We start from the raw sequence: 21,748 nt of genomic DNA, 5'->3' as shown, positions 1-21,748 counted from the left end.
AAGTGGGTTTTTAAGAAGGAATTTCTTCTTAAGACTGGTTGGTGAATGAGGCCCAATATTTTTTGAGCACAAAAACCTTCCCAATGTTTTAAAGAATCCTACTGTATTGTTATGTTTAGTATAGTAGGGATGGATATTACGTAGATACTTTGTTAAGTCTTAGTCTGGATATTTCACAAAGCACAGTTTCTTAAGCTGCATAACCTAAGCCCAAAATGGCGGTTGTCCAGTAGAAACAACATTTTTCTGTTCTCCTATTGGACAGGAATGACTTTGGTCTTAAGTTATCTCTGGCATTTTGGGAAGATGTTACAATATTTTAAACTTGACAAAATTAAATTTTTGGAAAGTATTTTTCATATGGAGGAGAAATGTATGTTTATAATCAATATAATTTAAAAAAAATGTTCTTTTATGTATGGTAATAACACCAAAAGGTATATTTAGATGTTATCTATTTATGTAAATGTCTGCTTTGACATTTAAGCTCTCTTTTGAAATATGACAAATTCCGCATATTCATTTTTATACTTTCATTTTCAATGTTATACAGCTTTTTATAGCTTGCAAAGCTCCTACTAATTATTTAAACCTGTGAAACTGAACAAGAATAGCATATTAGAAATATTTTATGAAACATAATGGCTTTTATATTATTGATATTATTGATATATTAGTGAAAATTCCAAACTTTTAAACGGGATTGTATTTGCTCATATTCAAAATATGCATGCAACGTATCCTTAAAATGCAAATTTTAGTGCACAGTTTCTGTTTATTTGCTGGGTTTAACATATTGGGAAAAAATGAAACAAAAAGATGATATGCCATAACTTTTGCACAGACCACATTTTTGTTTCATGCTTTTTTCCAATACGGTTTTCCAAAATTCAGCAAATAAACAAAGGAATGGCCAGTGGTTGTGATTAAAGAGAATAGAGCCAAGCTAACCACACTGTATGTAAGCAATTTCAAGGGACAAAGCTTTCTCTGGATGTTGATGGTGTAACTCTGTCCACAGAGGAGCCTTATAATGAAACTCACTCCTCTCTGAACGACACTGATCTGTATGGTGGTGAGTCCCTAAGGCCTCAGCAGTTTTTCTCCCCCCTCCCTCCAAACCAGCTCTAGTCTCAATTTTCCAATCTTCTAACAAGACTAGTGCTTACGCTTCTAACCACTTACCCAGGGGAGCCTATAAATACCTCAGGCTATTTTGAGTTTAGTGAATTTTGGGTAAAAAAAAAAAAACAAAAAACACTTCTAGACATTAGAACCAGCTGTCAGGATTCATATGCAGACAGATGCAGGCTTTGTGAGCCCCCAGGGGTTCTAGACCGTCATCTTCATCTCACATCAAGAAAGTCTCCACCAGGAGCACCCATTCACCCAGAACCTACACCATTGTGCTGGCGCAGACATGTCACAGGGTTGTGGAACATGTGTTGCTGGCACTTCCATAGGCTAATCCTCCAGGCCTATTCTACCCTCCCCATGCCACTAACAATAGGCCTCGTCCCTCTGTTCACAGGCTATGCTAATAGCCCCAGGCAATGCTAATTTCACTGCTGTATGTGTGAATGCAGCACAATCGGTGCTAACTCTGACATTTTCTTCACGTTTTCCTTGTTTGAGTGGTGTGATAACAGGAAATTACATCTGTAACTAATCCATGTGTGTTCTGTCCTTATTTAATGTTTTTTTTCAGCCATGCTGTCAATGCTATTTATTGCTGGCATCTGATCAGAAATGATCAGCATGTCCTGCAGAAACCCTTCACATTATGAAATTATGGCTATTTGGGCTTTTTATATATCTCTCACGAACACATTAATTTTTGAATTCTCAAAATATCTTAGTCTGAGACAAAGTTATGACTTTCTAAAGTCTACCACCTTTGAAAAAACAAAATTAGCAAAATCTCATTTAAAGATTTTGTTACATTCCATCAAGGTTCCTGATTTATGAAGAGGAAGCAGGGTACAATTTAAGACATTTAAATTATTACCAGTTATTTAAAAATGATCTATTATTGTATTTATGAACTTTGCCATCATGTTGCTATAGACATTATCCAAAGTAAATTATTAGTTGTACATATATCATTTATAAGTTAGAGTAAATAATATTTTTACACCAAGATCTGCTGTATTGACTCATATCAGTTATTTCAGATTATTTACAAACATATATATATATATATATATATATATATATATATATATATGGAGATGTTCCAAATATCTAGTGTTATCCATGCATTGTGTATTATTTTATACAGGAAACTGGACAATATATAGCAAATTTAAACTGCAGCCCAAATTCATTAAATAGGATGACATTTTTGCCAACTGTCTGTGTATCTTATCTGAACTTACGACAGTTGCTATGATAGCGATGTTGCGATGATCAGTACCTACTTCTGCTTCAATAGCTAATGGAATTAACATAGTAAAATCAAGCAGTGGCTTATTGACTCAAGGTTTCATAATTACCAAACCTTCAAGAAGGTTTGTTGTTGAAAATAAATCCTTTAATGGGCAGGGCAGGCTGTTTAAGCATTGCAGCTCGTAACTTTGGCTGCCTCCAGACATTAGCAGCCAATCTGCTGCTCTAGAAAAACCAAACCAAGAACAGCCCTCTTTATATAATGATGTGACCTTTAAATCAGGTGCTCCATACAGCTCCTTTTGAGTCTATCTAGAAAATGAAAGTCTAGATTTGATCAAGTCAGACAGGGTGAGATTATTCAGTAAATATGTAATAAATTAACATTAAATTCTTTAATTAGATCGCTGTTGTTGTGGTTGATGTATACATGTTTAATGTGTCTATATATTTGCCTTATTGTTTGGACTAAGACTGATTAGACCCACAACTAACTGCTACTGGTCTTTAAGCATTTAACATTAAGCATTTAAGTGTCATTCTGTGTGCCTAACTTTGTTTGTGTTAATGTTTATATGTGCATATTCCAGGCAATAAACTAGTCTTTTGTTCTCCACAGCACGTAAAATTCCTGAAACTGCACCTAGCTTTCTCTCTCCCTCTGGACTGCACAGCTCCAAGATGGTGCTCCGTGGGGAAGACCTTCTTTTGGAGTGTATCGCTGCGGGAGTGTGAGTGACTCAGAAATAAAACATGCTCAGACAAACACTACAGTTCCAATACTTGGAATCACATCAATTTTAATACTTACTGTCATTTTATATTGGTAGTAACTAGAGTTGATTTTTTTCCAAATTCGATACAGATATTAAAACCTTTGAAATGAGCTTTTTTTTTAATGGAAGCACTTCACTTAAAGCTACACTATGTATGATATTTTGTTCAAACTGAAAGTAGTACCATTACTGAGTCAGGATAAAAAAAATGCGTGCGTGCGCTGCTGCGAGTCGCCTGTAAGGCTTGAAATAATAGTTTAAAGGTTATACAGTTACACAGTTCCACCACAGAGGTCTCAAAATCCTCAAATCTTACATAGTTCACCTTTAGTATGGTAGCATTTCTTTGCTGAAAGCAGCCACATTCCGATATGCTGTCTCAAATTATAAATAGTGTGGATTTAAATATTTGAAACTATATCCTAAAATATATTTTTAGATGTTTTGCATTCAATATCTGAAATAGTTTGGGGACAACAAGAAGCTATTAAATTATAAATAATATACATTAGTGATCAGTTGACCATATTTATTGTCATTATCTCCCTCAAGATTTGATCATCACTTTTCAAATACAGGTTCTGTGTTATTATACAGTAGTATGCAAAACTTTAAACTGCAATTATGCTTGGGTATATGAGCATACTTTATGAATGAAAATGGGTAGAGGCTCACCTCTTTGCCAAAAATGCATCAGCAAAAAATCCAACAGTTTAAAAAGAATGTTCCTCGTCCAGGGATTGCAAGGATTGATGGTATGTCACCCTCCACAGTACATAAAAAAATTCAAAAGATCCAGGGAACCCAGAGAAATATCTGTGTGCAAAGGAAAAGGCCGAAAACCACAACTGAATGTCTGTGACATCCGACCATTGAGACAACACTGTATTAAAAACCGGCATGTTTCTGTGATGGGGATCACCAAGTGGGCTCGAGAATACTTTGACTAACCGTTGTCAGTAAACAGTGTTCGCCGCTGCATTCACAGATGCAAGTTAAGACTGAACTACACACAGTGGAAGTCATACATCTAGAAACACTGTTGACTTCTCTGGGCTTGAGTTTTTCTGAAATGACTGATGCACAGTGGAAACGTACTGTGGTCTGATGAGTCAACCTTTCGGATTATTTATAAAAATAATGGATGTCATGATCTCTGGGGCAAAGAAGAAAAGGGCCATCCTGATTATGACATCCTGATGATGGGGGTGTAAGTGGAGAACTTGCCTGTGAAAGCACCATTAACACAGAACAGATGTTAGACCAACATGTACATGTACTGTGGAAGACGTCTTTTTCAGAGACCCCAATGCTTATTTCAGCATGACAACACCAGCCCACTTTCTGCATGTGCTGCAACAGCATGGCTGCGTAATCAGAGAGTGCAGGTACTAGTCTGGCCTTGCTACAGTCTAGAGCTCTCTCCCATTGAAGATATGAGTCCTATTAAGCTCAAAATATGACAACGAAGGCCCTGTATGGTTGCACAGCTGAAGACTTTCATAACAGCAAAATGGCAAAAAAATCTGCTTTCAAAACTGGATCAGTTTCTGTCTTCAGTCTCCAAATACATTTCAACTGTTGTTAAAAGGATAGGTGATGTAAGACAGTTGTAAACATGCTTCCGTCACAACTTTTTTTGGAACGTGTTGCTGGCATCATATTTGGAATGAAAAAAAAAAAACAATGAAATCCATAAGGTAAAATATCAAATACTATGTTTTTGTACCATTTTCAATTTAGTGCAGGTCAAACAGAACTTACTAAACACTGCTTTCTGTTTTTATTAGCATTTCACGTACTGTGTCAACTTTTTGGAATTGGGGCTGTAGAATCATTTTGTATATGTATCTGCAACCACATTGTTTTAATTTAATTAAAAACATAAACTTCAGACTTTGCTTATAGTAGCCACTTAAAGAATGTGGTAGACATGTACAGATCTTTGATGTAAACCATCTCTCATTTATGATCCACACGCAGCCCAACCCCTGCCGTCAAGTGGTTTAAGAACGGCGGGGATCTGCCGGAAAGGAAGGTGAAGTTTGAGAACTACAATAAAACTCTGCGTATCGTTTCTGTGTCAGAGGAGGACTTAGGAGACTACGTCTGCATGGCCAGTAATAAGATTGGCAGCATTCGCCACTCCATCTCAGTTCAAGTAAAAGGTCAGACTTAAAGCAAGTATATCTCTGATGTTTTGGCCTCCAGGCTTTACGTGATGCATGTTACTGTTGCAGGCCTACACAAAAAGAAAGAATATACTGAAGCTACTTGATTCAAATGTGTGCATCATTTTCACATGAACAAAACATACAACATAGATGTAATACAGAAGTCTGGGTGTTGAGATTCTTTTATGATACTGACCGAATTATTACAGTGTTATGAAAAATTCTGTTTTTCGGTACCAAATTTCTGTACCGAAGCAGTCAGTCTTACCAACATCCATGAGCCAATTAGCAAACTTGTTCTAAAATGTAGTCTGCTGATTGTCTGTCTAAAGTACTCTCTTTTCATATGCATAATGTGGTTAGCCTTCAGTCAGTTGCAGTCTGTAAATGTACCTGTTTCCAGCTATGGCTGAATGATTTGGGCAAAATATCTAACTGTGATTTTTCTGACCCATTTTGCAGTCCAGGCCGTTTTTTACAAATCCACTTGTTCTGGCTTGAAGCTTGGACACATAACGTAGTGGGCCACAGTGCCAGTTAGTTGTGGTTGTCATGTACACAGCACATGGATGTTTGGTTGCTTCGAATAGGTCTAAAGCTAACAGTATATTTTAGAGGAACCCAATGTCTTTTTGGCCAAAATGGTGATTACTAAACAGAACTCCTAATCGTTGTTTGTTCTGAGACCTCCACCTGACATTGATTGGTCCAAAACACCATGTTGGTTGTTCTGAGACCTTCCCCTGACAGTGATTAGTCCAAAAAGATAGATAGATAGAGATAGATAGATAGATAGAACTTTATTGATCCCGATGGGAAATTGCAGGACACAAATAACCATGTTGTTTGTTCTGGCTCTGGTTTCTTTTCACATGCTCTGTGTTATTAGGTTAAATTTGTTGAAACAGCGTTGTTGATAATCAAGGCTACAAAAATAACTGCAAATTGAAAGTTCCATGTTTTTAAATTGCAATTTCAATATAAAAACATTCATCTTTCTGCCCTACTTCCAGCACTCATTTCTAGTTTAAGCCAGACCCACTTTCCCCACTTTTTCTTTAAAAAAGTATGGAAAAAGTATCGTTCAGATGTCAAAATCAAGGTACTTGTATTGGTATTGAACAATTTTGAATGATGCCCATTCCTAGTGATATATTTCATTCATGTGAAAATTATATGATTGCATTACTCTTTTCAGAAATATATGATTCTTACTCTGTTTCTTTTTCATTTTCCCACAGCTGCTCCCTATTGGCTCAATAAGCCTACCAACCTGGTGCTTGCCCCAGGTGAGAATGGACAGCTGGTATGCCTAGCCAGTGGAAACCCTAAACCCAGCATCGAGTGGCTCGTAAATGGAGAGCCAATAGAGAGTGAGTCTGCCCCGCAAACCTTCCATTCATAACATAAGAGGATGCTACACTACATCACAACACATATTCAGGTGCCCAGTTTTGTGATATGTGTGTCTGTTTTCTGCATCTGAAACTGCAGGTTCACTGCCGAACCCGAGCAGGGATGTGGTAGGTGATGCAATCATCTTCAGGTCTGTGCAAATCAGCACCAGTGCTGTGTACCAGTGCAATGCCTCAAACGAACATGGATACCTGCTGGCCAATGCTTTCGTCAACATACTGGGTAACAAACTGCAAAGACAGTTCACAATGTAGTTCATATTCTTTTGCTCTTCTTACGTAGTGACATTTTATGTAGTGTTAGAGGGCCTTACCGCCACGCACAGTGCCTGCTTTAACTCCTCTTTCAGGTGAAGTAGAGCCTGGTAATAAGACCTGATGAACTCAATCATAAGCCACATTTGTAAAGAAGTGCATAGAGTAATTCGCATAGGGTTATAAAACATTCCTACACACGGAGAAATTCCTGAATCCTACCTAATCATATTTATTAATAACAAATCATTTTAAAATCATGCACATACATAAGAGCACATCCACCTGAAATATCTTTATATAGTGGGACTCAAAAGCAATATTAAAGTCCACCTGCAATCAAAGTTGACCTTTCTACCTTGTTAATTTAACTTAGCATGTGGCAGTGAGGGACAGGGATGCAGCCCCACTTTCTGCTCTAAAATGCATGGGAATGGCTAAATAAGGCCATCTATGGACTAAAACTCATTGTGTTTCAATACTGACATGAAAACGTGATTTTTTTTTATTAGAAGGCAGCTTGAACTAATTCGGTAGAGTGGTCTCTTTAAAATCAGTCAGATCAAATGTACATAAGTGTGAAATCTGATATCCCACAGATTATATAAATGAGCCCCCAGATGTTTTAGAACAGGCACAGATCCCAGAGTTCATTGCTGAAGACTTTTGGAGCTATGAGAGAAGAATGCTGATGCACAGCTGTGACTGAGCCAGGCCTGATGTTTTCTTTTACAGATATGGCACCTCGGTTGCTGGGCCCCAAGAACCAGCTGATTAAAGTGATTGAGAACCATCAAGCCTTCTTGGACTGCCCTTTCTTTGGTTCACCTTATCCAGACGTGCGCTGGTGAGCTCCAGACAGATTATTTAAAGGCTTAAGCCAGATGCCAGAGTCCAGCACACTTTGCTGCTCAAACACACCAACTAATCCTGGTAATTAACTGCGTAGTTGAATCAGGTGTGTTTGAGCAGGATAATAACCAAACAGTGCAAGAATAAGGCCCTCCAGTACCAGAATTGCTGACCCCAGCTTTAAAGTTTTGAGGTTTAACATACAGATGATTGCTTTATCGACTGAAAAACACTATCCCGTGTGTTCGTGGGTCCATCTAGGTTTAAGAATGGCCATGGCATCGTTCTGGACGGTGTAAAGTACAGGTTACATAATAACGGTACACTGGAGATCAAGCGGGCTCGACCTGAGGACCAGGGAACGTATACGTTCGTGGCCAGCAACATCCTGGGCAAGGCTGAGGATCAAGTCCGCTTGGAAGTCAAGGGTGAGAAATCCTCCTTTTATGCTATTATACTATTAAGCCTGTTCTATTTTAAAGCTGCACTATGTAAGGTTTGTTAGAATTAGAAGCAGTAGCATTACTGAGTAAGAAGGGGAAAAAGTGTGCATGCATTGCTGCAAGTCATTCTATAAAGCCTGAAATAGTAATTCAGAAGTCAGAGGTGTTGGGTAGGACTTGGTGGGATTTCAGAACATTTCATATGTATTTATATATTAAAGACACATATGCAGGCTCAGAAAAAAAAGTCCAGCTTGATTTTTAGGTCTCAAATGCAAAATCAACATTGCGCTGATGAAAATGTCATGACAACAGTAGCCTAGTTAACTTCAGCAAGTTTTGAGAACAAGAGTTCTCTTTGAATATTCTTTTGATGCTCTCATAATTATCAGATTTATTTGCTCATAATTCTGTTTATTATCTTTATATTGTCCACAAAACAGTCCACTTTGAAGTTACTGCTTCTGTGATGTCATGAAAACCAACATATTTACATATTTCTGCATATTCTGCGCACATCAGTTTAGCCCATTCATCCTAAAGTTACAGGAGCTAGTTTTTGAATGAGGCAAAATACAAGGCAGCCAGTCAGGACTATATATATATCTATATGTATATATATATCTCGATGCATCTTTTTTTCTATATAGCATTTATATTTTCTCACTGTGTGAGCTCAAGTTTCACATTCAAGTTTCAAGTTTATTTGTCATTTGCACATGTCAGGACATTTATGCATTGAAATGCTTGTGGTGAGGCTCAGCTAATCACTCTACAGAAAGTAAATAAGTAAAAATAAAAATACAAGAAAAACCAACTGAAATATATTAAATATACACACAATATACACAGAATATAGAGACAATATACATTTTAAAGTGACTAAGTGACTCGGTGTTATTGTTATTTAAAGTGACTTGGTACTTTTAAAGCAAAGTATTTGTAATGATCCATAATGAATTTACTTCCAATATCTTTTTTAATAAAACAAATGGAAGTGATGTGGCAAGTGAACTAGACGGCTCTCATTCAGTGCTCTGTACCTCTATTTCTTACAGTGTAATGTTCTTCATTAAAGGTGTTAAAGTATGTTATCTCTTCCAGAGCCAACACGAATAGTCCGGATCCCAGAGCACCTGTCTGCCAATCGTGGAAGCCTGGCTCGCTTTGACTGCAGAATCAAACACGACCACACACTCCCTGTCACAGTCAGCTGGTTCAAAGATGACAAGCCCCTCAGTTTTGGTTGGATGTATGGAAATACAGACTTCTTACACTACAGGTTATACAGTACTGTGCAAAAGTCTAAGGACCACCCCCCCCCAATTATTTTAGTTCCAGTGAAAACAGCTGTTATTCATATTCATGATCCCAAACACATTAAGTGATGTTGAGTCTGGACACTGGGCCCAGGTCCTTGTTCTGAACACCAGCAGCTTCTTGGAAGATTTGCAAATTTTCCTATTTTTGTCCATTTCCTACTCTTGACAGCTATGCATCCTTTCAGACTTCCATACCAGAACTGTTATGACTGGACTTTAAATAAATGAAGGGTGTTCTCTGATTTTTGCACAATACTGTAAACCCAGTTCTTTTTTTTCATTGCTTGTATTGTGCATCATATGTTTATTTTAAATGTAACTAAAAATGTGTATGCTGCATTTAGGAGCAAGTATAAGAAGGACGAGGACTCAATGTCGATCCCCAACATCCACAGTGACGATGAGGGAACCTACACATGCACAGTCACAACAGAGTTAGATCAAGATTCTGCCTCTGCCCGCCTTACTGTATTGGGTACATGCCCACACACATGCACACACACATGCTCATACACATGCACACACACACACGCACTCACACATTTACACACACAGAAACCTATATGCATGCTCATACATATACTCACGCACATGTATTCCTGTACACCTGCACAGAAACACACTGACAAATCTAGTGCAGAGTCATACACTGTTCCCTTATGCACAGAATGCTTATTCTGTTGCTTTAATGTTTACTCACACTCCTCACACTTCTCTTAGACTTTAACATACATTACTGTGGATATTGCCATGTGTAACTCAATATCCAATGGCCAATATCCATGATGTTCAACCTAAACTGTGTATGTACTTCCTTTTGTACTTTAAGAATATCTGTTTTCTTCTAGTTCATAGACAATGCTGTAGTGTTCAACATGACATATAGTAGGGATGTCCTGATACATTCCAAATGAGTCCATCCAGGCATATTATTACAGCTTTTCAAACTGGATCTAATTCCAGTCCCCGTTCTTTTGCGTTTTATGCCATGGAAATGGGCATTATTCGAAACCTGAAAACAAACAAACAAAAAAAACTTAAGAAGTTCTCAAATATTCCCTGAAGAAAGTTTTATTTATTAAAAAATTTTAATTGTTTTCGCATGTAGGCTGTAGGTCATTAGTCATGTAGACCATTAATATCATGTTAGATTTTACAGACTACCAGAAATTATACCATTGCCTTTATTTCCATTAGCAGCTCACATCAGGCCCCTAGTACAGCAAAATAAAGGTAAAACAAAGACAAACCATACATTCAACAAAATCACTAAAGGTGAGGAAATAGCTGACTGGAAAATCGTCCTTGTATATACATTTATATATATATACATATATATCATATAACTGTAAAAATCATCAGAAGTTACAGTTTAAGAAGTTTGCCCTTTTAATACTTACAGTCTAGGACAAGAATGAGACCGTTGTGAGGTTAAGAAGATATGTAAGAATGTACCACATGTAATTGTCCTTAAGAGAGACGTTAAGAAAGAAATTAAGAAAATTTTAGGATTTTTTTTGAAGAATAAAATTATATCTCAGCTTTTTTCTGTAGTATGTAGGAAATTTTTCTTTCTTAAGATACTTGTGAATCTGTTCCCTGGTTTCTGCCACATTGTTCTGTGAACAATTCTGACTTGGTAAGTTTCTCTAGAACAGCACATTTCTAATCAAACCAATTATGCTGTAATTTTATAAAATCAGTGGAATTCCTCTTACTCGGATCAGATTAGGAGCAAAAAAAATGGATCGGGACATCCCTCGCATATAGTGCATGTCTGTTCAATGCTTGACTCACTGTCTACAGTCAGTATTTGGTGTTGCTTTGTAGTTTGGTTGCCCACTTAGCTCAATAGCATAGTCACTAAACATTTGAGTGTTTAATCACTTTACTAATAGACTGACTAACCATTAACGTTTCATATTTGACCTCACAGAGGATGATTCCCTGTCTCCCTCAAAACCTAGTGCCTTCGCAGGTAACATGACCTTCCTCTGTGCTCTCACACAATGTATGAGTTGTTTTTTTTTTAATGACTGAATGACTAGTGTGACTCTGCAGGCGTTATTGTATCTACTATTTGATTTATCTACTGCAAAACTGCTGTAAATTGTAATTTAAATCTTTTACATTTGAAAGCATACTATTTAAGATAAGTACACATCCTCTAGGGGTGTTACTATACACACATCAATATTCATTTGAGGAAAAAAACGCACAGTGTGTACTGAAATGTATTTCTTCTGCGAAAACTGCTTGTTTGTATTAATTATGCTTTCACAAGGCACTGCATTCTTGATGTGACAGATTCACTTGTACCCAAAAAATGAAGGCTTGCATTTCTGTCTTGATGCTGTATCAAAAATTGTATCATATCATGGTGCAAATGTGTACACAATACACATTGTATCATGAAATTTGTGTTTTGTTATACCCCTAACATACTCCTATGACATATACTGTACATGGTTGTTTGCACTAGGGCTCCACGATATTTACAAAATATTAGAATTACATTAAAAAACTGCATTGGTTAATTAAACTGCATTGGTTAATTAATAATGCAACGTGGTTAAAGAGATTCGACAAAGTAATTGACTTCTATTACATTACATGAATACATTAATTCCTTAAAAACACCCACAAAACTCACCTGGAACTGTAAACACAAAGTAAAAAAAGATTGTAACTAATTAGAGCCTCATTTGCATATAACAGCCTTTTGTGATATCAATATTGCAAAGGCAAATATTACTATAACAATTAGCAAACAAAATAGCAGTGGCTGGTATACCAGCATTAGGTTTGTCATACCAGATGTAAGACATTACAGTAATATGTGAAAGGAATGGCCTGTCTCTTTGGGTTAACCTTTAGCCTAACATGGACACCAGACTACTTGCTGCTCCTCTGTTTTCTCTTGCACTGTCTGCAGTGTCACTTCCCTTGTTTATCTGCTCTAGACGAAGCTGCATTTTTAGGGCCTGATTCTCTAGACAAGCCTAAGCTCTGGTACTGTTAGCATGAATGACATAATATTCACCAAATATGGCATTGTTTGATGGTAGTAGATGTAATCGCACGTCTTGAATGCACATATGAGGCAAATGACTTGAAAAATTCAGACATAAAACAACATTTAATACCATTTTGGCCATGTCCAGAGAAGCATGCTTAAACATAGGGTTAAAGTTACAAAACACTTTTGACTTAAGTTTATCTATATAGTGTTCAGTTCTGTTTTTACGACTTTGCACATTAAAATCTTCCCGATTTACTTTAGTTGTTAAATATGGTTCTTATTAAAAGTAAATGGACATCAGAGAATAATAATAGAGCACTGTTAACTGTAAAATAATAATAGAGCACTGTTAACTCCCCTAAGCAAGCTGTCTCTCTGTGCTGAGATACATCACGTTTGCTTATAGATGTGCTGTGTTTCTTCTAGATCGTCCTGATCCTCCTGAGGACCTGGAGCTCTCTGACCTATCAGCGCGCTCTGTCCGCCTCACCTGGGTCCCTGGCAATGAAAACAACAGCCCTGTCACCCGTACGGTTCTCGCCAGTGCATCGCACACACATGCACATTTCATGTGCATATTGTGTTCTTAAAAGAAAACTTGAATACTCATAACTAGAACATAACTATAGATTTTGGGATTCATTTGCCTTGTTCCTTGTTCTTGTTCCATCTTAACAGAATTCCTTGTTCAATATGAAGAGAACCGGTGGAGACCAGGTGAATGGCAAAATCTGTCCAGTTATGCAGGCGACCAGAACTCAGTGATCCTGCAGCTGTCTCCCTTTGTGAATTACCAGTTCCGAGTAATCGCAATTAACAGCGTGGGCCAAAGCCGCCCCAGCCTCCCCTCAACCCGCTACCAGACCAGCGGAGCTCGTAAGTGGCTTAGGGCAAGGGCAGTAATTAAAGGCAAATGCCTCAGTGAGAAAGGAGAAAGCTTCTTAACTACGAGCACCATGCATTATCGAGCATTATCGAATGTGCGTTACATTCATTATGGACTTCATAATGGACACGAGCATTTAGCTGAGGCTTTGATCCTGTGTATATCTATGAGGATATTTATAAGTCTGGATGCTAAAGGAAAGGTCTGTGTTTTTCAGCCCCTGATGTTGCCCCTAGTGGCCTTAAAGGGTGGGGCACCAGAAAGACCAACATGGAGATCACTTGGCAGGTAATAACTGGTTTAGTTTCTATTCCAATCATGTTTTCGCCCTGATCTGAGTCCGAACCATCCAGTATTAATTATCTACTGATATAAAGGATGACATTTTCATCAGTAATACAAGATTTTACTGATGAGGCATTAATCCTGGACTATGTTTTTATTCAGAGGAGAATCTTCATTCAAAATGCTACTTAGTCCAGGACTGACTGGGAAAGTGACCCACTGCCAACTTCAGATACATTAAAATGGCTAAATCCAATCAATTTAGACAAGACATGCTAGGCCACCAAATGGTCTAAAGTGTAAAATACTGCTTTACTTGAGCGTCACATTGCAGACATTTAACCGCATGTGAAAATCATTTTACAACCACAAGTTGTGGATAATGGTTTTTACATCGCTTCTATGACAGTTGCATAAATACTTATGGTGGTTTAGCTAATCTTTTTTTTGTCAAACTTAATGTATGCAACTGTGCTCCCAGCCCCTATTGGACACACAAAGGAATGGACCTGAGCTACGTTATGTTGTATCATGGAGGAGGAAAGACCATGAGGAGGAGTGGAATAATGTAACCACCACCAGTACAAAGCACGTGGTCAGGGATACAGAGACGTATGTCCCCTACGAGATCAAAATCCAGGCAGTCAATGACTTTGGACGAGGCCCCGAATCAAACATAGTCATTGGTCACTCAGGAGAGGACAGTAAGTACCAGCATTTGAATGTATGTTCACCTCTGAATACACGTTTCACCTTCTTTTTCACTCCTTGTATGTATTCCTGTCTTTTTTCTTAGAGCCCTCTGCTGCCCCTGCTGACCTCAGGGTGTCAAAGATCGACAGCACCAAAGTGAACGTGCACTGGGTTCCTGTCGACCCCAGCAACATTCACGGAGAGTTTAAAGAGTACAGAGTGAGTTCTTACATTAGTTACACGTTTAGTCTTCAAAGTTGTGTACACTTAAATCTGTTGGTAAGCTGAGCGTACGCAAATTTCCTCCTACATTCATAAATCTTAAAGTCAGAGGTGTCGAATCAGATTTTGAAGGAGTTTTTCAGACAATGTCATACCTCTCTATGTAGTAACATCACACACACAGCCTCCAAAAAAGGCTTCCACACATTGCATGCAATTATACATTTTCACCAGAGAAGTCTCCAAATCCCCAAATGTTACATAGTGCAGCTTTAATGAAATTAAACTTTCAACATTTTTACATTTGGCAATGGCACCACCGGTCTGCATAGCTTCTTTACAAACAATGTTAAAACAGATTATTTGTTAAGATTTGTTTAGATTTTGCCAATTCACTGTAGACCTGTTCTGTTTTTTGCTTTTTTTTGGTCAAATATGGTCAATAAAGAGAAAAGAAAAGAATAAAAGAGAAAAAAAGAAACTGAAAAAAATCACACAACTGTCAAAGAGTGTAAAAGAAAACTAATAATTCAGTGTGAACATTGTCAACATGTAATTTGTAAATATGAATTGGAATTTGCATACTTGGATCTAATTTTAATTTAGCAGTCCTGGAAGACCTCACTATGTCAGTATTTTAACCAAAGATACAGGAACAGTGTGGACCATTTGTAATAGTAACTCAAAGAGAAGTTGGTTGATCTAATGTGTCGACATTAAGGCCATTTAGGGTGTGCTTTGATACAGCCCAAATACTGAGACCTTAAAGGCTGCCAAATCAGAGAAGTGGAACGGTAGTTTGAGGAGGATTAAAGACTTGTGTGCTTATTTGAGCTGGATCGGTACCACCTTCCAGTTGCGTACATTTGATGCGGTTCTACAGCATTAACAGTCGCAGTTCCAGCAAGATCAAAAGCATGCCAGTGGCATTTGGACCAGATCAAAGGGGTAAACAGTCTTCCACATTTCTTGTCTGCTCTCTCAGCTGTACTATTGGAGGGAGGCCAGCCTGGTGAAGGGTCTGAGGGTGACCAAAGAGAAGAAGACGAAAGGTTTCTACAGTGATGTGTCTCAGAACACTGGCATCCTTACTGATCTAATCCCTTATAGCAAATACAGCATGTACATGGTCGTAGCCAACAGTAAATTCGAGGGACCACACAGCAAAATAGTGGAGTTTGAGACCAAGGAAGGCGGTAGGAGATTTCTTCATACTACTACATTTTTTAACCTGATGTCTATAAGCTGCATTTGCAGCATACAGTTGCTTACCCTGTATGATAATTTCAGTATGTATCTCTGTACTTGTATGTGAACACATTTTTGCACATCTGAATGCACAGTTACTGTTAATCTGCTGAATTTAAAATATTGTGGAAAAAATAAAACCTAAAATGTGGCCTGTACAAATGTTATGGCACTTTGTATAAAGTATGTTTTTTTCAGTATGTTAAACTCAGCAAATAAATTCAAATTGTGCATCAAAATGTGCAGGAAAAAATGCCATTAAGTCAGTTCCCTGTAAAAGATTTGGTCACTTACTTTCGCTTAGAAAATCTACAAAGCATGTAATTTGACCAGGGATATTCAAACTTTTGCATGCAACTGTACAATAGAAGCCAGTAAGTAGTCACTGATTTCTGTCAGTAAACATTGCACATTATGATGATTTCTTAAATCAAAGGCATTAAGTACATTAAGCTGTAAATCTGTATAATTCATTCTTTAACTGAATGGACTAATGTTCCATTGGAATTGAAGTGAATGACACTGGATTTTATTGTGTTGTTCCAGTGTTTGAAAGTTGAATAAGAACATTTTAATGGAGTATCATGTATTTGCTGGAGTATTCTTTTAATATTTGTTCTATTTCAGTAGAACTGTCTGTTGTTATTGTCACAAACCCTGAAGTTTTGTGCCTGAATAATAAGATTCTGTTGTAACTCATCAATAGTGCCAGGGGCTCCAAAGTTCTTCAAAATTGTTCAGAGGAACACAGACACCATTCACCTGGAGTGGGACAAGCCTCTTGAGCCGAACGGCATTCTGATCGGATACACACTCAAGTATAATACAGGTCAGCGCACTTTACATCTGAAAAGTCTGTCCATGTCCATGCACAGTGAGAAGCTTTTATTTGTAGCTCCATGTAAAGCAGGATGGTACAGGTGTATTCCTGGAGATACACTTTATTTCTATTAGTCCCACTACTACTCTGAGCACACCTGACTAAATAATGCAAAGCCTTCTTTTGAAAATGAATGCTAGGTTTGTTAAATACAGCTAAAACAAAAAGTATCCACGCCAATGAAAAGGAATTCAGGATTAAATAACCTCATCTACTACACCTAGTAGTATATCATTATATTATATATATATATATATATATATATATATATATATATATATATATATACTGTTAAGATATCATGTTGCCCACCTCTACTATAACCACCATCTTTAAAATAAAGGTTCTACTTTTGGTTCCCAAGAGATGTACAAGAACAATTTTAAAGTTAAAAGAAAGATGTAAAGAACAATTTTAAAGTTAAAAGAACCTTCATATAGTGTACAGATTCTGTCAGTTTTTGATACATTCAAGCCAGCAACCTGTTAGGAACATTTATTTTGAAGAGTGTATAATTGGCTGTAAAAAGGTAAGGTAACTGTGTAAGTGTTTATTTATAGTGCACATATAAAAGTAAAGTGCTGCACAGATGATGCATAAAGCTTATAAAACATAGAACAAAATAATAAAAAATAAAATAAACAACAATACAAAAATAATGACAGACATCCAGTTCAGTTTCTTGTTTTTAGGAAGAGGAATGACAAATTAATTCCTCATCAGCAGTGATTGGTGCTCTTTTTCCTAATTTTCCTACATTATATTTGTTGATCTTCTAGTTAATGGGACACAGGTGGGCAGTCAGCAAGTTCAGAGCTTCTTCCCCAACGAGACAGAATATACAATTCGTCTGCCCGACCGCTTCACCCGCTACAAGTTCTACCTGTCTGCTCGGACGCAGGTTGGCGCTGGAGAGGTCTATGCTGAGGAGTCGCCTCACTTTGCCAATGAAGGTGAGTTAATACATATGTATGCCACTGACTGTGCCCTTTGTCACTTGCATTGGTTGTCAGTGCTGTAACATTTGAGAAACCCTGTGTTACAGTGATTTAATGACTGTTAGGCATACTTTTAGTAGAATGAGAAGCAGGGACAAATTACAATATGATAAAATACACCAGTGTTCAAAGGATAATTTAATGTAGTATTAAGAATAATTGCAACAAATAATTCTCCTACCAGGGTAGTGCATTAACAGTAGACTGTGTTTGCCAACCAACATAACAGTTAAAGATTATTTTATTAACAGTACAGTGGGTTTTAACAAGGGCTGTAGTCAGGAACACCTTTGTTGGTCCAAGACAAGTCCAAAGGCAAATGAAAGCGAGACCAAGTCCAAAGAAGACCAAGACCAGGTCAAGATCAAAACCCAAAGTCCTCTTAAAGCCTTAGTCTTTTTCTGCTTAAAGTACAAATTACTGGAAAATTAAAAGGAGAGATTTTCTTTCCACAAAACAAAACTGTACGTAAATAACTCATTAAATTCAAATCATAATAGAATATCTTCTTTTCTACTTAGAAACACAAGTATGCTATGGACTGAAAGCCTGCTCTGAATGAATGCAACCGCTACCTGTTTTAAAAGAATGCAGCTAATTCCTGCTCTAAATAAATCCAGCCAGGTCCTGCTCTGAATGTGGTGAGGTTAGAGGTTATTTCTCACATTGAATAGTTTAATGGATTTCACAAAGAGCTGCTTTAGAGCGAGTCAGCAGACGTTAGTGACAGTTAAATTAAAATAATTTTTAAATGGCTCAAATAGGAAAAAGCAATATATATATTTTTTAAATTAAGAAATGATGTTGACTCATCTGAGATTGGACTCAAGTACTACAGCTCTTTTTTAAACAGAATTCAGTTGTGTGTGGTCATATATGGGGTCATCTAATTTTACAACTGTCCAATTTATCGAGTTGTTTAACCCAAAGTTACTTTATTTGTAGAGCATATAATTTATTTTTGGACATGTTATAGCTCACTTTAATTCACTAACATTTGCCATTGTTAATAGTAATGGTAGCAAGTATTGTTTAGCCCTGCTAGATAAGCCAGCATAGACCGTCATGGTTAGTCACCTGCAAAACCAGCATATGTTGTGTTTTGTTTGCTGGTATCATGCTGGGTGACCAGCTAAACCAGTACCAGACCATCATAAACCAGCTGTTTTTTTCAGAAGGGAGGTTATAGCTAACCAGCTTGCTAACTAGCTTGCTAATTTTAGGTAATGTTAATAGTAACTGGGTTTGTTTAGGTTATAGCTAATTTTAGCTTGCTAACTTTTGTTAATTTTCTTAGTCACTGGGATTGTTTGGGTTGTAGGTAACTTTAGCTTGCTAACGTTCATTTTAATGGCAACCGGTGTTGTAAAGTTAGCTAACCGTTAGCTTAGGCTTGTCTCATGCAGTAATAGGATTTGTAGTCCGTAGTGCTAATTTGAGACACAGGGACAGTGTTAAAACACTTTTTTACATGTTATCAAGGTGCTTCTGCTACAAAGCTGTATCAAATTTCAGTACAGGAGCACAGGCTCAGTGGCATTTATGAGACTAAGTGTTTCAGCTTGTTTAAAAAAGGAATTAGACGAGAGCTTTGTAAAAGACGTCTCCTGAGACACAGCTTTGCTCTGGTCTATTGAACAGAGGCGTCTTTTGTAATACTGAAACCTTATGAAGAACGCCTTTGACTGGACGCTGAAGTTATCGCCAGGCCATCTTTCTAGGTCAGCCTAGCTCAGTCGCCACTGTTTACTGTTGCTAGGAGCAGCAAGTGGATCAGTCGCTGAGAGCACAACCACCCAGTGTTCTTGTCTGTGGTCCTGTCTGTCATTTCCCTTCTGTCTTGTGTGAGAAGCACTCTTTCTGTCTCTCTCTCTTTATCTCTGTCCCTTTTTCTTGTAGCTTGCTTGCCATTTTGTGGTTCTAACTCTGCCTTTTGTGGTTTTCTCTCTCAGCCTTTTTGATTTCTTTGTTTTCTTTTGTTCCCTGCCCTGACCTGTCCTCTTTTCCTCCTTCCTCTCCTGTCTATCTTTCTTTCTATCTCTCCCTCCCTCGGTGTGAAAGAAGACTTTATCACTTCAGGTACTGACTCTGCAGGTGTAGGTAATGAGGAGGTGCCTGCCTGCCTGACTGTCTGCCTGTCTGTCTGTCCCTCTGTCTGTCTGTTCATCCTCTGCAACAGTGCAGTTCAGTGCTTAATACCTAAGGAAGGGTTGATTACCAACCCTGAACTGATACAGATAAATATGATATCAGGATTTAAGGCTGCACAATATGGACGAAATATGAGATTGCGATTGCCTCGTGCCTTCCATCTTATAAAAAGTGGTTCTTCAAAGGTTTTTTTAGTAAAGGTGAAGGTTTTATATAGCAGCTTATACAGCTTTATATACCAGTATATATAAACGAATTTATGCAGCACAGTTATGAAAAGATCTAAACTGCACTGTCTACTAATAGCTGTCTTTCAGTACGTCTGTCTGTCCATCTGTCCTGGTCCATATCACTGTGTGCTTTCAGGGATGGGACACGTGTTACTACACTGCTGTTATTGCTTACTGACACTTAGTTAGATGAAAGCTGTTACACTACTTACAGTTTAGTTCAGTTTAGGTTTTTCTGCTTGAGGGCTTCACTTATTACTGTGTAGGTACATTTATGAATGGGTTCTGGATTTATTAAGATAAGATCAGTAATGTCCTTTGTTTTCTTATTCTGTATCGTTTGATTTCCGATCCCTGATGGCACCCTGCCACCTTTGCCCCAGCATCCCTTCCTGTCACATGCCCCCTTTGGACGACCCCAGCATGCTATTCGGATTTCGCCATTAACCCTTAGAAGTCCAGGTGTTACTTTTGTTTTTCTATACACTTCAAACATAATTACATGGTTGCATATTTAAATACATGGTTTATTACGCAATTACATTCACATTCGATTTAGCAGGTTTTAATCTGCAATTTTGACCTCAGTTAGTTTTGGTGACAAAAATGGATGTTTTTTTCTCTCTGCAAAATTAGACTGTACACACAACAGTAACTTTTCATTCAATTCAAATTGTGCTCAATTGTCTACTTACTAAATATCTACTAAAGTGGTATCGGGTGAAAGTTTAATGATCTTAATGATCTAAATGCGAGAAATATTTAATTCTGAATTATACCCTACTCTTCGAAAATTGCAACTTCTAAGGGTTAAACATGCAGGTAAGTGATGTTTTTATAAACGGGTGGCACTTAAATGTTTAAGAAACAGATCTCTTTTAGTAATCCCTGTTGCCTGGCAACAAGGTGTATTAGTGTTGAGCAATAATCTTTTGGAGGGGGGTTAAGAGTGCCACCAGCAATGTTATACAATCATCACAATTACCTTGGAGGAGCATTGGAGGTTTATCCTCTTATGAAAGACTCACTAAACTGATTCGCTTCAGAGGCTTTGAGGAGCCTGATTTGGTTTCCCATCACCTTGAGGTTTGAGCATGCAGCCTGGAACTTCCTCTGGAGAAGTTTAGGAAATGTCCATTTGTCACGCTGATATCAGTCCATAAAGAGGCTGGCCACATCTCATTCACTGCTCACGCCATTCACCGCTAACGCTTGCGCTTCTGCCACCTCTTTTGATTACTTTTTTGCTCTGGCCTGTTTTGTGGTTGCCCATGTTCTTTGTCGCCCATATGGATACTGCAGGTAAGAGCGCACCAAGCTGCTTGCCGGTTGACCGTTTGAAATGGACAGTCCACATTCACTGGAACTTGGTGGAAAGCATCTCCACCAGCTTGTCTCTCTCTTGGTTTGGCAAGACCACAGAGCTGAGAGGGGCTTTCCTCTTGCAGGCATAACCTTGGCCATTAAGGGCTTTTTAGCACCCTGCTAGCTGTTCTTATGTCACTCAC

The 21,748-nt window shown here is 37.8% G+C and overlaps 1 protein-coding gene across 7 annotated transcripts in view; it reads left to right on the top strand.

Moving 5' to 3' along the window:
• The window catches only part of nfasca (neurofascin homolog (chicken) a), a 132,191-nt gene that overhangs the window by 84,611 nt on the left and 25,832 nt on the right, over positions 1–21,748 (top strand). For all 7 annotated transcript variants that reach the window (XM_036559906.1, XM_036559907.1, XM_036559905.1 and 4 more), the window contains 17 exons: positions 3,008–3,119; positions 5,148–5,332; positions 6,580–6,711; positions 6,833–6,976; positions 7,744–7,855; positions 8,122–8,288; positions 9,408–9,555; positions 9,970–10,100; positions 11,562–11,603; positions 13,074–13,175; positions 13,326–13,523; positions 13,751–13,821; positions 14,300–14,522; positions 14,615–14,730; positions 15,719–15,929; positions 16,688–16,810; positions 17,641–17,814. In XM_036559906.1, coding sequence (XP_036415799.1) covers positions 3,008–3,119; positions 5,148–5,332; positions 6,580–6,711; positions 6,833–6,976; positions 7,744–7,855; positions 8,122–8,288; positions 9,408–9,555; positions 9,970–10,100; positions 11,562–11,603; positions 13,074–13,175; positions 13,326–13,523; positions 13,751–13,821; positions 14,300–14,522; positions 14,615–14,730; positions 15,719–15,929; positions 16,688–16,810; positions 17,641–17,814 — 2,391 coding nt within the window. The remainder of the gene's footprint in view (positions 1–3,007; positions 3,120–5,147; positions 5,333–6,579; positions 6,712–6,832; positions 6,977–7,743; positions 7,856–8,121; positions 8,289–9,407; positions 9,556–9,969; positions 10,101–11,561; positions 11,604–13,073; positions 13,176–13,325; positions 13,524–13,750; positions 13,822–14,299; positions 14,523–14,614; positions 14,731–15,718; positions 15,930–16,687; positions 16,811–17,640; positions 17,815–21,748) is intronic.

Source organism: Colossoma macropomum, unplaced genomic scaffold (genome assembly GCF_904425465.1).
Source record: "Colossoma macropomum unplaced genomic scaffold, Colossoma_macropomum, whole genome shotgun sequence".
NCBI classification, from domain to species: Eukaryota; Metazoa; Chordata; class Actinopteri; order Characiformes; family Serrasalmidae; genus Colossoma; species Colossoma macropomum.
This window is presented reverse-complemented; position numbering and strand designations above follow the sequence as displayed.